The sequence below is a fragment of the Schistocerca piceifrons genome, chromosome 3, assembly GCF_021461385.2.
Source record: "Schistocerca piceifrons isolate TAMUIC-IGC-003096 chromosome 3, iqSchPice1.1, whole genome shotgun sequence".
Lineage (NCBI taxonomy): Eukaryota > Metazoa > Arthropoda > Insecta > Orthoptera > Acrididae > Schistocerca > Schistocerca piceifrons.
This window is the reverse complement of record NC_060140.1, coordinates 690,250,110-690,264,785: the sequence shown is the minus strand read 5'-3', so window position 1 is coordinate 690,264,785 and position 14,676 is coordinate 690,250,110. Positions and strand designations below refer to the sequence as shown.

The 14,676-nt window shown below is 41.0% G+C and overlaps 1 protein-coding gene across 1 annotated transcript in view; it reads right to left on the bottom strand.

The window, feature by feature from the left end:
• Positions 1 to 7,810: 7,810 nt before the first annotated feature.
• LOC124788965 (alpha-2B adrenergic receptor-like) overlaps positions 7,811 to 14,676 on the bottom strand; it is a 131,648-nt gene continuing 124,782 nt past the window's right edge. Inside the window, exon 6 of the mRNA XM_047256255.1 lies at positions 7,811 to 10,243. Within this exon, the coding sequence (XP_047112211.1) occupies positions 9,947 to 10,243 (297 nt within the window). The 3' untranslated portion in view covers positions 7,811 to 9,946. The remainder of the gene's footprint in view (positions 10,244 to 14,676) is intronic.

Below are 14,676 nucleotides of genomic sequence, written 5' to 3'. Positions count from 1 at the left end.
CTATGATAAATGTTTTGGGGGCTAAAGCCATCCCCAAACTAAACAAGAACGTAGTAAGAACGTCAAAGTGAGAAGGTAGTAGTATAAAAATAATTCATAGCAAAAATTGATGAAATACTTAGCAAAAACGCCGCATTTGTAACGTTAAATGAGAAACAGTTTTCAATAGTGTCGCACTTTAGTTCCTTTGTTGATAGGCTGCGGAGGAAGCGTTGTTGTTGCCGGCGCAAATGGTAGAACGATGGGTTCGATGACGGTTTGGATGTACCGTGCACTATTCAGTGTCCCCTCGACGATCACCAGTGGTGTACGACCAGTGTAGGAGATCGCTCCCCACACCGTGATGCCGGGTGTTGGCCCTGTGTGCCTCGGTCGTATGCAGTCCTGATTGTGGCGCTCACCTGCACGGCGCCAAACACGCATACGACCTGTAGCCGGACCTACGCGGAAAGCCGCGCATATGCGGTGCCACAAACATTAAGTAATTAGATACCTTGACTGAAATGTTGGGGGCCGGCTGGACATTTTAAACTACCAAACTGCAATAATCGGCAACAATACACTTTGCTTATGAGTCGAGTCGAATAAGTCAGAATTACTGTTACAACTAATTTCAAAAGAATTCCCGATACTATCTACGGTCCTATACGTTATATGTCAGCACTATCCAATACAGCGTCCTTACAGTTAATAAAATTGTTTTCACAAATGAAAAGCCTCTTACATGAATAAAACAGAGTGTGTTATTTCTGATTACCGCATTTTGGTAATTTAAAATGTGCAGCCAGCTTCCAGCATTTCAATCAAGGTATTTAATTACCTAATGTTTGTGATACCGAACAGGCGTGGCTTTCTTCTAAGGCCTCCCGCCAGATGGCGGTTAACTGGCGCCGGCAGCAGAGACGCTTCCTCGCAAGGCCCTCTACAATGGAGGTAAAGTGCGACACTGTTGACAGCTGTTTCTGTTTTAATGTTAGAAACGCGGTGTTTTTGCCAAGTATTTTAATTATTTTTCTCATAAATTATTTTAATAGCTACTACCTTCTCACCTTGACGTTCCCACTAGGTTCTTTTTTAAGTTGAGGATGGCCTTACCCCCCCCAATAATTTTATCATAGACGCTCGCATATTCTTGAGCCAGAAGTTTTAAATCCCTGGGTATAAATGTTGTGAATAGTTTTATCTGGTTTACATGAATCTTTAATCTTCTGACTCTAAGCAGACATTAATACACTCCTGGAAATTGAAATAAGAACACCGTGAATTCATTGTCCCAGGAAGGGGAAACTTTATTGACACATTCCTGGGGTCAGATACATCACATGATCACACTGACAGAACCACAGGCACATAGACACAGGCAACAGAGCATGCACAATGTCGGCACTAGTACAGTGTATATCCACCTTTCGCAGCAATGCACGCTGCTATTCTCCCATGGAGACGATCGTAGAGATGCTGGATGTAGTCCTGTGGAACGGCTTGCCATGCCATTTCCACCTGGCGCCTCAGTTGGACCAGCGTTCGTGCTGGACGTGCAGACCGCGTGAGACGACGCTTCATCCAGTCCCAAACATGCTCAATGGGGGACAGATCCGGAGATCTTGCTGGCCAGGGTAGTTGACTTACACCTTCTAGAGCACGTTGGGTGGCACGGGATACATGCGGACGTGCATTGTCCTGTTGGAACAGCAAGTTCCCTTGCCGGTCTAGGAATGGTAGAACGATGGGTTCGATGACGGTTTGGATGTACCGTGCACTATTCAGTGTCCCCTCGACGATCACCAGTGGTGTACGGCCAGTGTAGGAGATCGCTCCCCACACCGTGATGCCGGGTGTTGGCCCTGTGTGCCTCGGTCGTATGCAGTCCTGATTGTGGCGCTCACCTGCACGGCGCCAAACACGCATACGACCATCATTGGCACCAAGGCAGAAGCGACTCTCATCGCTGAAGACGTCTCCATTCGTCCCTCCATTCACGCCTGTCGCGACACCACTGGAGGCGGGCTGTACGATGTTGGGGCGTGAGCGGAAGACGGCCTAACGGTGTGCGGGACCGTAGCCCAGCTTCATGGAGACGGTTGCGAATGGTCCTCGCCGATACCCCAGGAGCAACAGTGTCCCTAATTTGTTGGGAAGTGGCGGTGCGGTCCCCTACGGCACTGCGTAGGATCCTACGGTCTTGGCGTGCATCCGTGCGTCGCTGCGGTCCGGTCCCAGGTCGACGGGCACGTGCTCCTTCCGCCGACCACTGGCGACAACATCGATGTACTGTAGAGACTTCACGCCCCACGTGTTGAGGAATTCGGCGGTACGTCCACCCGGCCTCCCGCATGCCCACTATACGCCCTCGCTCAAAATCCGTCAACTGCACATACGGTTCACGTCCACGCTGTCGCGGCATGCTACCAGTGTTAAAGACTGCGATGGAGCTCCGTATGCCACGGCAAACTGGCTGACACTGACGGCGGCGGTGCACAAATGCTGCGCAGCTAGCGCCATTCGACGGCCAACACCGCGGTTCCTGGTGTGTCCGCTGTGCCGTGCGTGTGATCATTGCTTGTACAGCCCTCTCGCAGTGTCCGGAGCAAGTATGGTGGGTCTGACACACCGGTGTCAATGTGTTCTTTTTTCCATTTCCAGGAGTCTATTATCGCCTTTAAATGTTGTGAATGGCTTTATCCGATTTAAATAGAACCTTTAATCTTTTGACTGTAAGTAGATATTGATATTATCGGCTTTATTTGTCCGTTTCTTGGCATGGCTAAATTACTGATGTATTTTTATGCCTTTGTACACAATGAAGCATCTGAAGACGCAAATTTAATTTGCGAAAGAGGTCGTGTTCTCCAGTAAGGAATTCTAGCAATAGCAGTAGTCTTGTTGATTCAAATCACGTATATCAGAAGTGTTGTTCTGCTGATAATACTATTTATTCATTCACTCATCAGTTTCATCAGGGATGGAAGTCGAAACAGCACCAGGCGGTATTTTCCACGACTTTTCAAGAGGCATAACGCAAATTACATTTTGTTACAAAAAATGACATTTATCGAGTTAACGATGTTTATCTTAAAAAATGCGGAAATTAAATGTAAAGCTCTCAAGTTTTTTGTTGAATGAGTTCGTCGAAACGCCGTGGCGTTTCAGTTGAAAGTGTTGTGCTTCAAAGGTCATCGACGGTGGGCAGGGGAAATTTTTCTGATTGCGGAGAAATCTTTAACGCAGTTGCAAAAAATTCAGTATTGGCACCACTGTTATTTTCTATTTATGTCAATTATCTTCGATTTAAAAGACATACCTCAGATTTTGTTCATTTTACACATTGGAAAAGCAATAAAATCAATCAAACGTGCGCCAGGAAAGATTAAAGATTACAGCACAGGTGGCAAATCTGAATCATGGGTAAGAGTTAATAAGAATGACAAAATCTTCCAAAATTTTTGGGTGTGTTATTGAGCATAATTTAAAAAAACCCTTATAGTTTCTCAGACAGCTAAATTCAGCCACTAAAATGTTAGAAGAGGAAGCAGACCTCCATCATTAGTCATTTAAACTGCCTCTAGCTCATAGAGAATAATTCTGCTACAAAAATCTTTGATTACTTACCCACTGATATTAAATATATGACAGATAACACAGATTCTCGGTAACTCCTGCTATTTCGTAGAAACATTTTTGTTTAGAAACGTGTGTATTTCAGCTTAAAAGTGTTAAGTACTTAATTCTATTAATAACATAAATATTCTTTTCTGTTACGTGAACTTATCTTTAAATGGTAAATATGCTGTAAACTGACTCGTTCCTTGTCATTACGACATTTTTACGTTGTTAGTATGTAGCTCCATGCAAATAAGGGCCTGAGAAACCCTCTCACAACGAATGACATAAGGAAGTTACAGACTGTCGAATGGTTAAGTGACAAGCGGTAGACGCAGAGGCGCTAGGCGCTACTGCGACATGGAAAGATTTAGCAACATTTTGAAAACTTTCCACTCACACTGGTAGCCACAGCAGTGAAAAAGAGCTGCCAGAAAGAATTCAGAGAAGGTAAAAATAGTAATGATTTTAATACAACACTCATGGCTGACTGAGAAACTAAACAAACCTGTCTAATTGAAAGAATAATGCTGATTCGACGCTGAGGGTGTGAGAAGAGTGCCAGGTAGTGAGCTTTTACAGGCTCGTTTATAGGGAGTAGGACTACGTTCTGAGACAGGGACTTTTCGCCTCAGACTCTACCAGCGGTAATGTGCACCATGGGAGAGTACTGCTGACGCGTCTCGTCCAGGAAATCCCTTGCTGTCTGCTGTCCAGTCACCTCTTACCCCTTGCCTGCCTGTACGACAAAGTTAAGTGTAACATTACCAGTAACACTCTGCCCCTGTTTGTTGGGTGTCATGCTTAACGCCATATGTAACGTTCCAAGTAACTAGCAACATTACACGCAGTTTCTGTCATTCTCTCATACGCTGCCCGTCGATGACACTGATGAGATGAGACATCTATAACAAAGTAGCTGTCGCAGAACGCTGGAGCAACTAAGTGTACCTAGCGACTGGAAAAAATCGCAGGCCATTCCCGTTCTCAAGAAGCCCCTTAGGACAAATGCACATAATTAGAGGGATGTATAGTTGACGTCAGTTCGTTGTAGAACGATGGAAAATGTTTCTTGCTCAAGAATTCGGTTGTTTTTGGAGAACGAAAATCTCCTCTATAAAAACTGACATGGATTCCGCAAACAGAGATCTTGCGAAACGCAGCTTACTCTGTTCTCCATGAGATCCACAGCGCTGTAGACAACGGCGCTCAGGTTGATACCGTGTTTCTTGACACGACTGACAACGTCCAGCACTGCAGGTCAGTGAAAATAAGTATTACCTGATTGAGTATCGGACCAAATTTGTGACTGATTTCAAGGCTTCAAAAATGGTTCAAACGGTTCTGAGCACTATGGGACTTAACATCTGAGGTCATCAGTCCCCTAGAACTTAGAAATACTTAAACCTAACTAACCTAAGGACATCACACACATCCCTGCCCCAGGCAGGATTCGAACCTGCGACCGTAGTGGTCGCGCGGTTCCAGACTGAAGCGCCTAGAACCGCATGGCCACAACGGCCGGCTTCAAGGCTTCCTTGCTGACATAACTCAACACGTTGCCCTTAACGGAACGATATCGACGAATCTAAAGGCAATTTCCGGAGTGGCTCACAGAGACTTGATAGAACCGTTACTTACTGTTTACAGTGTATATAAATGATCTAGTAGGAGGCGTCGGAAGCTCTTTAAAGACTGTTCGCAGCTGATACAGTTGTCTATAGGAAAGCAGCAATGCCAGAAAACAGTACTGATTTGCAGAATGATTTGCAGAGGACTAATGAATGATGATGATCTCATTTGAACTAAGATTGCAGTACACGCGAGATGCCTAGTTGTTTCCACCACCCCGAGTGGAATGCATGACTGAATAATGATCACCAACCTGCAGTCTTCTGTAGTTCTCCCTTCCGCAGAAAACAGCACATAGGTCGCGAGTCCATTATCTTGAGGCTACAATAAACTGTTAGCAAGGAACTGTTACTGGTTAAATAATTAAATTTTGATCTGGTTTGTTTAAACGGGAAGCAGCTCTTTTTCTTAATAGCAGACTACTGTAAATTTATCGACCACTCTATGAATCAAAAATAATTTGCATTCTTCACACTTTCTCAGTGCATAAAAATAACAATGATCTGTGTGAGTGCATAATTACTATCACACTAGTTCTCAAATACATGTCCCAAAGACCGGAGACTGCTGTTGAGGATATTTGCCTGAAATTTTGATATCATTAATAATAATTTACAATCAGATCTTTTGTAAAACGAAAGTATGTATTTATTTTAACTGAATTTCTTATTTTGGCATAAACATTGTACACAAAACAGTATATTACTATAATTACAATATACACAGTATCTGGTTTACAGCTGTAATGTACATAACTATTTCATAGGAAGAATATTACATGTTACAATTTACACACACATGTAAGGTGTGACAACAATATAGGATAGAAGTATATTTTTTTATATGTATCATTTTTGTGGACAAGAGACAAGAATTACAATTTTCTATACAAAATTATACACTTTAGCTACAAATATTACTTCAATAAGGAAATGTATATATATATATATATATATATATATATGTGTGTTATGTATTACATTATATTTAATCACTGACACAATTAATGTTATAACTTGTTAATTGCATATCCTGTAATATCTAGATATAACACAGATCGAGTAATTATTTTACATATTAAATATCGTGCACTACCTAGACAATAAATTTAAAAAACAATGACGTCACATTACATACTCGAATCATTCCTTACACATCATTCATGACATAGCGCAAAGTATGAAAATAGAGACAAAAGTTATTTATAGTGTTGCATTTATGACACACCCTATACATAAATTTGAAAATGAAATGATATAACACTGAAGGAAAATTTGGGGCTCAAAATTTCCCAAAAGTGTTAGCACTTCTGTGAGTACACACATAACTTCTCACTCGCAGATAGACATAAGTTACATATGACAGTTACGATGTAATGTATTTACACTTTATACTATTTAGAATTCATGTAAGCATAATTTCTTAATTCTGCTGAAGACACTCACTTCTATATGAATTTCATTCTTGTTCATATGAAGTATCCACATACACAATGAGTTAAAATAAATTATTTACTAAATATCAGAATTTATCTGAACAGCTAATGTGAAACCCAGATGGAACTTCCATTACAAAAGTTTCTTTATTGTCGACAGAAAAGATGAAAATAGATATCCAAATATAACAGACTCGTAAATAACATGATAACTTACTGTGCGCTTGTAAATTGTTTATCAGGTTGGGTAAAGAAATTCCAGTTCCTGCATATTAACATTTTTCTGCGATAAGTTTGACGCTTTGAAATATTTTTTAGATTTTAGCTGACACAAGTAATCTGAAACACAATCTATATCAAAACAAGCTGAAGAAGTCATTGTAATTAGTGAAATTCCTTCACAGTCACACTTGGGAGAAAATTAGTGTTTTCACAGGTATAAATCGAACTTTTTATTTGATATTGAGTAACTATTTACTAACAGTACACAACAAGTATATATTTAAATAATTTGTAACATGTTGCACCTCAAATTTAGAATTTAAAAGTACATCCAGTTGGATGTTGTTCTGTTACACGAAAGACATCAGTATGAGTCAGTCATTTGAAAATTGCTATACCTGTACATACAATGTCATTTATTCATAACTGTAATGACTAAATGCATCATATAACTAGCACCATCCTTCGTTGCAGTATTTATAACTAAACTGTTAACTGTTTAACTCTGACACACAAATCAGTAGATAAATAATTAAACTACCAAGATAGCTAAGAAATCAATCATGTACTTCTAATAAAATTTCAGTCTATCATGTATTTCTAGAAGAGTAACTTTCTTCATACCGATATAAAAAAAAAACATGAAATGAGTTTTGCTTATCTAACAAATACTGCACTACCATTCATTTAGATACGAATATTGTTTCGTTTGGAAAAAGAATTTAAAATTTGGAATGAATGTTCATATTGTTATCAATTCTCCAAACATAGCTTGTTATCAACTGATTTTATTTAATTATGCATAAGAAAACTTCCTTTGGTTTCTTGTGAAGAAATTCCCTAATGAAGTACTGTGAAATACCATAAATAAAAGTAAAAATGGTTACTCATATTTGCAACAAACAGTAAGTAAGCATTATTTTCATAGAATGAAAGTCATGATAATGTATAAAAGGATGAGTATGGAGTAAACGATACGATAACGAAAAGAAACTGAGACAACAGGTAATTTTTGCCAAGAAATATCGAAACGTCGTTTTGAAAGAGAGATAACTAGCATCCTTTAAGTCCCCCATTACGTCGTTTTAAGGCAACAACAAGTATTCAGTCAAAACATTTACACACTGGACGTAGTACAAAAGATACATTCACTTCTGTGAGTGTGTCCTCAATGATTGTACTAGCAATTGGTGGTGATAAAAGAATAAACCATCTTTCATTCTTATCGCCATAAAATGTATGCACTACATGCTATTTGAATTTAAAAATCAGGGCATTTTCAAGATTATTAAAAAAATTACAACTGCTGAATTAACAATCATCCACTCTTCATACAACGATAAAGAGAAAGTTATTGGAGCCCTAGATGGTCCGTTAACGAAAAGAAGAAGTTTCTGATTCAGTTGGAACGTTCAATTTAAAAACATTATCCAGGAGGCTTATTTGTCTTAACTTTGTTTAAAACAATGTTTCATAATTCGTAGTGCTGTGGCGCTATAACAATGGAGAGGAACACAATGATCGCTACTCTGTTCTATGATGACATAGAGATGGTTGACGATGATGGCAGTTATCATACAGAGTATTAACATTTACATTACTTAACAAACACTTCTTTATTTATTCAGAAATATGTTGTTTTTCATCTCGTTGTCAGCCGAAAAGGTCTAAAACTTGAAGCAAAGTTAAGAGTCAGATGACAGTCACTTACAAATTAACACCTTATTGAAATACTTAATAAAAGATTTATACGATCACTGTCTAAACAAGAGTGTGTAGCAAGAACTTGCTAAACTTCATAAAAAAATATGCTCTGAATTATTTGTTGTTATTATGGCGTTATGATGTGTAGAATTCTAAACATGCAATAGTTTCATCTTCTGCTGACAAGGTGCATGTAAATTAAGTGCGTAACTTTGACACGCTAACAGGGTTGGTATGTGGTACATACACTGTTCTTTGATTGACTTTGGTTATAAGCGAGTTAACATCAGAACAAGCTGATCGCACACGTCTCGATGACACTGTGAAAAATTTCTGCTCTGTGTTTTTCAAGTTTATAGTGATTTTTGTACCTGATTCAGTGTTTCAGATACTTCCTAGTCATTCACTGATGTGTTGTATGAAATATTGGGAAAACTGTATACAAAATATAAAACAACAAATTCTGTTTCTGCGTGTTGCCTAGCTACTGTCGTGGGGTGACTGAGGACAAATAATTTCATAGTAGTTTTTATCACTTTCATGGACAACCGAGGTAGGTGATACAATAGTAAATGAATGGAATTTTTTTCCTGTTGGTTCTGTCCTACAATGAGATCACGAGGACTCGGAAAACGTTTTTTAGTGAGCTAATGGTTCCGGCTGTGGTATTTGCAGTATGAATGTTAACGTAATAGAGGAATATGTTTGTACACCATCTTTAGAATAACTTGAATAATTCTTCCAGGCGTAGTAAAACTATATAACTGAAACAAAGTTGTCCTGATTGCCAGAGCTGGCAGTGCGAGAGCAAACTCCTCGCAGGAAATTATCCTCAAACACGTCCAGTGTCAAGGCGATACAGGCCACATTTTAAATTTATGTCTCCACTCACCAGTACACACGTACTCTACAGCGGCGTTTCTCTTTATATGGGGCGGGTGGCAACTTGTACGAAAACTACACCTTAGCCTAGTTATTGCTGTATGCGTGTCACGTTATAATAAAGATGGTGTTTCGTCTTGGCTTATCTTTTGTTTTGTGATCCCAAGCTTGTCTTGCGGTTTCCTCCATGCCGCTAGGAACATGAACAGCTCAGCGACTCGGACGCCGTCGCTTTTTATGTCCGGGCTGTGACTATCGGCGGCGTACAACTTGCACTTGACGTCCACCGCCGTCACTTGGCGACGCGTGAGGGGGCCCAGTGGTGGACGCTGCAGCCGGGGCGACGACACATCACCTCCGCTGCGGATGCTGCTGATGTTGGTGGTGGTGCTTATCTTTTCCGGGTTTGCCCTGGGCATCGCGCCCCCGCCGGCAGCGGGCGCAAAGCCAGCAGCAAACCACAAACAAACATCATTTGAAGAGGATCCTGCGGAACGCCCTGCGGAAGTCCTTGTTGAAGATGGTGTAGATGACGGGGTTGAGCGCTGAGTTGGTGTAGCCGAGCCAGAAGGCGGTGGCGAATGCGCTGTCTGGGATGTCGCAGCCGGGACACAGTGGCAGCAGGATGTACAGGAAGAAGAAGGGCAGCCAGCAGGCGATGAAGGAGCCCATGATGAGGCCCAGGATGAGCGTGGCGCGCTTCTCCTTCTTCCGGGCTAGGCGGCGCTTCTCGCGCTCGGGGTCGCGCGGCTTCTGAGGCGCAACCACCTGCGGAAGACAACAAAAACATTATAAACATGTGCGCACTAAGTCGTATAGAGTGCTCCTAGTTAGGGAAAAATCGTTCTTAGGCAAGTTACCGGAAAGGATGAATAACAAATTACGATGTTGGCCATGTGGTTTGACTAGTGACGTAGTGAACATGCGACAAATAATTTGAACAACATGGAGATGGTGATGTCATATTATTAACGATACTTTGAATCATGAGCAACACATATAGTTTTGATGACGAGAATTTACTGTATTTGGGAAAAAATAATTGGAATACGATTTAAAAAACGACACACTAAGAAGTAATTATCCCAATGGGACAAAAATCTGTGGGTGTGACGTCCATGTACAGATAAGCGAATGATTACAATTTCAGAAAAAAATGGATGATTTATTCAAAAGAATGAGCTTCACTAAGTGAGCAGTTAAATAACTCGTTGGTCCACCTCCAGCCCTTATGGAATCAGTTACTCGGCTTTGCATTGATTGATAAGAGTTGTTGGATGTCCTCCTGGGAGATATTGTGCCAAATTCTGTCCAACTGGCACGTGATATCGGCAAAATCCTGAGCTGGTTGGAGGCCCCTGCCCATAAAACTCCAATCGTTCTCAACTGGAAAGAGATCTAGGTAGGGTTTGACAAGCGAGCAGACAAGCAGTAGAAATAATCCTGGCCGTGGGTGGGTGGGCATTATCTTGCTGAAATGTAAGCCGAAGATGGGTTGCCGTGAAGGACAACAAACGGACCGTGGAATATCGTCGACGTACCTCTGTGCTTTAAGAGTGTCGCAGATGGTAACCAAACGGATTTTGCTATTTAAGAAATGGACCCTGGAACATCAGTCCTGGTTGTCGGGGCGTGTGATGGTGGGCATCAGTCAGGTTGGCATCCTGCCCCTGTCTGGGATGCCTCCTTTTCTATCTTTGTCCTGGAATCTCGTTAACCGTAGTAGAATTGCCTGCAGTGATGTGTCTCACTTCCAGTTGAGTCACGATGACCAGAGAACACGTGTCTGGTGCGTAGGGAGCAGAGGTAAATCAACGAATTATTGACTTGCTCAATTTACGAAGCTCTTTTGCTTGAATAAATCATCCAATTTTTTTTGAAATTGTAATCATTATTTTGTCTGTACATCACATCTACCGATTTTCACCCAATTCGGATAATTCCTTCGTTGAGCGTCTTTCTTTTGTTTGAGTGTATTACGACCTATCAATATGTTTCACTAAATTAAAGTACCATGTCACTTTTTCTGCCATTGTTTGAAGATTAGTTTCAGAAACTACTGTAGGCATTTTGAGACAGTTTTCACTAACAGATACATTGATTCACAAAGCAGGTTTGTCTACATAATTCGTAGTTGCAGTAATGATGACTGAGTATTTATAGGGTAATTCCATGATTAAGTTACAAACTTTCAGGGATGCTGGAGAAGAGTAAACTTATCAAGACGTAAGGCACCCTGGACCGGAAACGAACGAGTCGAAAGCTGTAAACGAAAATCGCTCTGATAGATCTTACAATGGACCTCGTCCACTGCAAGCTCTTTGCTTTCCATGTTTAGGGAGGCTGTATTATTTAACAAAATATTTGCTCAAAACGTACGCCCTAACCCTCGCAATGCCCGAAGTGTGTGTGGTTGCGATTTTTTAGGAATTGTCAGAGTAATGCCCTTAGTACTCGCACATTATGTTGTTTTATCGGACTACTAAAGGTGTACAAAGTTTGAAGCAAAGCTGTGCCCCCAACGTCTCCCCTTGTGAAAGTTACCAGTGCGAACCCGTCGCTACCCACACATAAGTAAGAGAAACATTTCCTAAAATGTAAACGAGTCGAGTACCGCGAAAACAAGCACTACAGCTGTGTTGGTCATCATGACACACAATACGAACACAGAAATAACCTGTCGTAAATAAATCATAGGTGGTATCGGAAAATACACGTTGCCTATGTAGCTCAAGCGGAGACTCGCAAGAACCAACTGTGGAAAAGAAACCGAATCGAGTATCGCAGTACACAGTACGAACTAAAAAATAATATTCATCGTAGAAAGAAATCGAGGCTAGAATCGAAAAATGTTTTCCAGCTATGTAGTTTAAGTTGAGATTGCCACACACACATACCGATATATGCATCAGTAGTGACTCGAAACAGCTGTCACAAAAGAATAATATATTTATTGGATAGAAAACGAAACGAGTGTCATAAAGCAAATCTCCACCACGATAAACAGTCCGTGAGAGTTCGTAAGCTTCCACAGCCAGAGTCATCTGAATAAAATAATTCTGCGTGTTGGGCTGCTTCATTATGAAACACGAGATAAACTCAGCGGTTCCAGTCCAGCGGACGGCGTGTGTTCGCCAGCCAGCAGCACCACTTGACCCGGGTTGCGCAGCATAAACTGTGGTCACGAGAGAACTGCGGTACTGCTGTAACGCTTTGCTGCAGGAAACCATAACCCCTGCATACCAGCTGCCAATTTGCTGTTGCCTACCTATCACATACAGCACTGGCAAAATCCTGCCGATTCACTATTCCAAATCAACACCTACTAGAGTTGTCTTTCAATCACCTACCGCAACAGCGCAGGGAATAGCCTACTGCACAACCATCCCCAAATACAGCACTTCCCTTCAAATTGTACAATGGCTTTCCTGATATGTAATGTCAGTAGCCGTCAAATAACACAAATAGACAATTTATAGAGTAAGACATACACCAGTATACGGCAGTCAACCGCCCTGAATAGGGCCGTTACAATCCAGTCAAAACTGGGAAACTCAGTTTACTCAGTTTAGTCTTTTATAATAGTGTGCCCCAACACACAAAATTATTTGATTCAAACGCAGGGCAGAATGTTGTACCTTTGAAAACTTTTCAAACATTCATGTCTAGCCACCCCTGCAATAAAATATTAATACACTTGCTTATTCCAGTTTGAAATGACAGTATTCACGTTTTCTTGCTGCAGTCTTTTTCTGAAATTAGAAAAATTGCTCTGGAAAAGTAAATTTCTTTTTCCAAACGTTATACGCTATTCGATGGTACATCATGGTCAAGTACCTAGGAATAAACATTCTACTCAAATTTGCTGTAACTGAGAAAATCTTGTCGGTGTGGTATTCAATAGTCAATGTGTTACATTAGTACTCCAATAAATATTAATAATGCGTAAGTGAAATGAAATTAATATAAGGTATTATGAAAACCAGTTACAAGTAAAAACATTTAGAAATAGTGGCTCATGGCACTTAATATAAATTTCCATTTTTAAGACAGCGCAAATACTTATGGCATTAAGGAAACTGAGTTAATTTGCACATATCACATGTTCCATGTTAGAAGACCATCAGTCTCAAGGTACAAGCTGGTGCACTGTCGCAATGCCCTCTTACTACCGCCTCATTTTTATTTATTTAGCATTGTCTGAGGCGTTAGGATATAACATCCCGCTCAGCTTCGCTAATACTTGACGACTAGTAATTTACTAGATGAAACCCAACGAGACTTCGCCCAGCACCATAATAAAACTTCAACTACAATGTAAATGAAATGAGTGTACGACATTGTTGGACGGGAGGTCCCAAGCGGGGAAGTCCGGCCGCCAAGTGCAAGTCTTACTGCGGTCGACACCACACTGGACGAGTTGCACGCTGGTGATGAGGATGAAGTAAGGACGAGGACAACATAACATTCGGGCCACGAGCGGAGAAAATCTCCAATCCAGCCGGGAATCGAGACTGTGTCCGCTGCACGGAAGGCAAACACGTTACGATCCAGCTAAGCAGACGGATTTCAGCTGCAATAAAAGTAACAGACAGAAGGCGAGTATCACGCGTTTCTCAAATTTTACTTCTTTTGTAGTGTTGACTAAAACAGCCATTTCTTTCCTCCGTGCCCACAACGAAGGTTTCACTTCTAAGTGATGTGGCATTTGGCTTGCAGAAAACTAAGACATGAGCATCTGCGCACACAAGGTTGAAGATTGACGGTAGCCACCAAAAATACTTTCTTAAGCAGGTTACAGTCAATGCCATCTCAAAATCCTTCGTGTTCAGATAAGCATATACCGAACACCTTATTAGAATGGTAATAAGCCAATATGGTAAACATAAAAAATCGGCAACTCCTTGGGAATCACCGGTCTTCTGACTGGTTTGCGCCACATTACTAATTCCTCTCCTAGTCTAACCTTTTCGTCTCACAATAGCACTTGCACCCTACGTCTTCAATTGTTAGTTTGATGTAGTCCGTTATATAATTCCCCCTACTCTTTTGACCCTCTACAGCTTCCTCTGTTTAGCGAAGGTTGTTCTACGCATATCTTATCATCCTGTCCCTTCATCTTGTCAATGTTTTCCAAATATTTCTCTCTCCGCCAATTCTGCGGAAAACCTCTTTCTTTATCTCACCATTCCACCTAATAT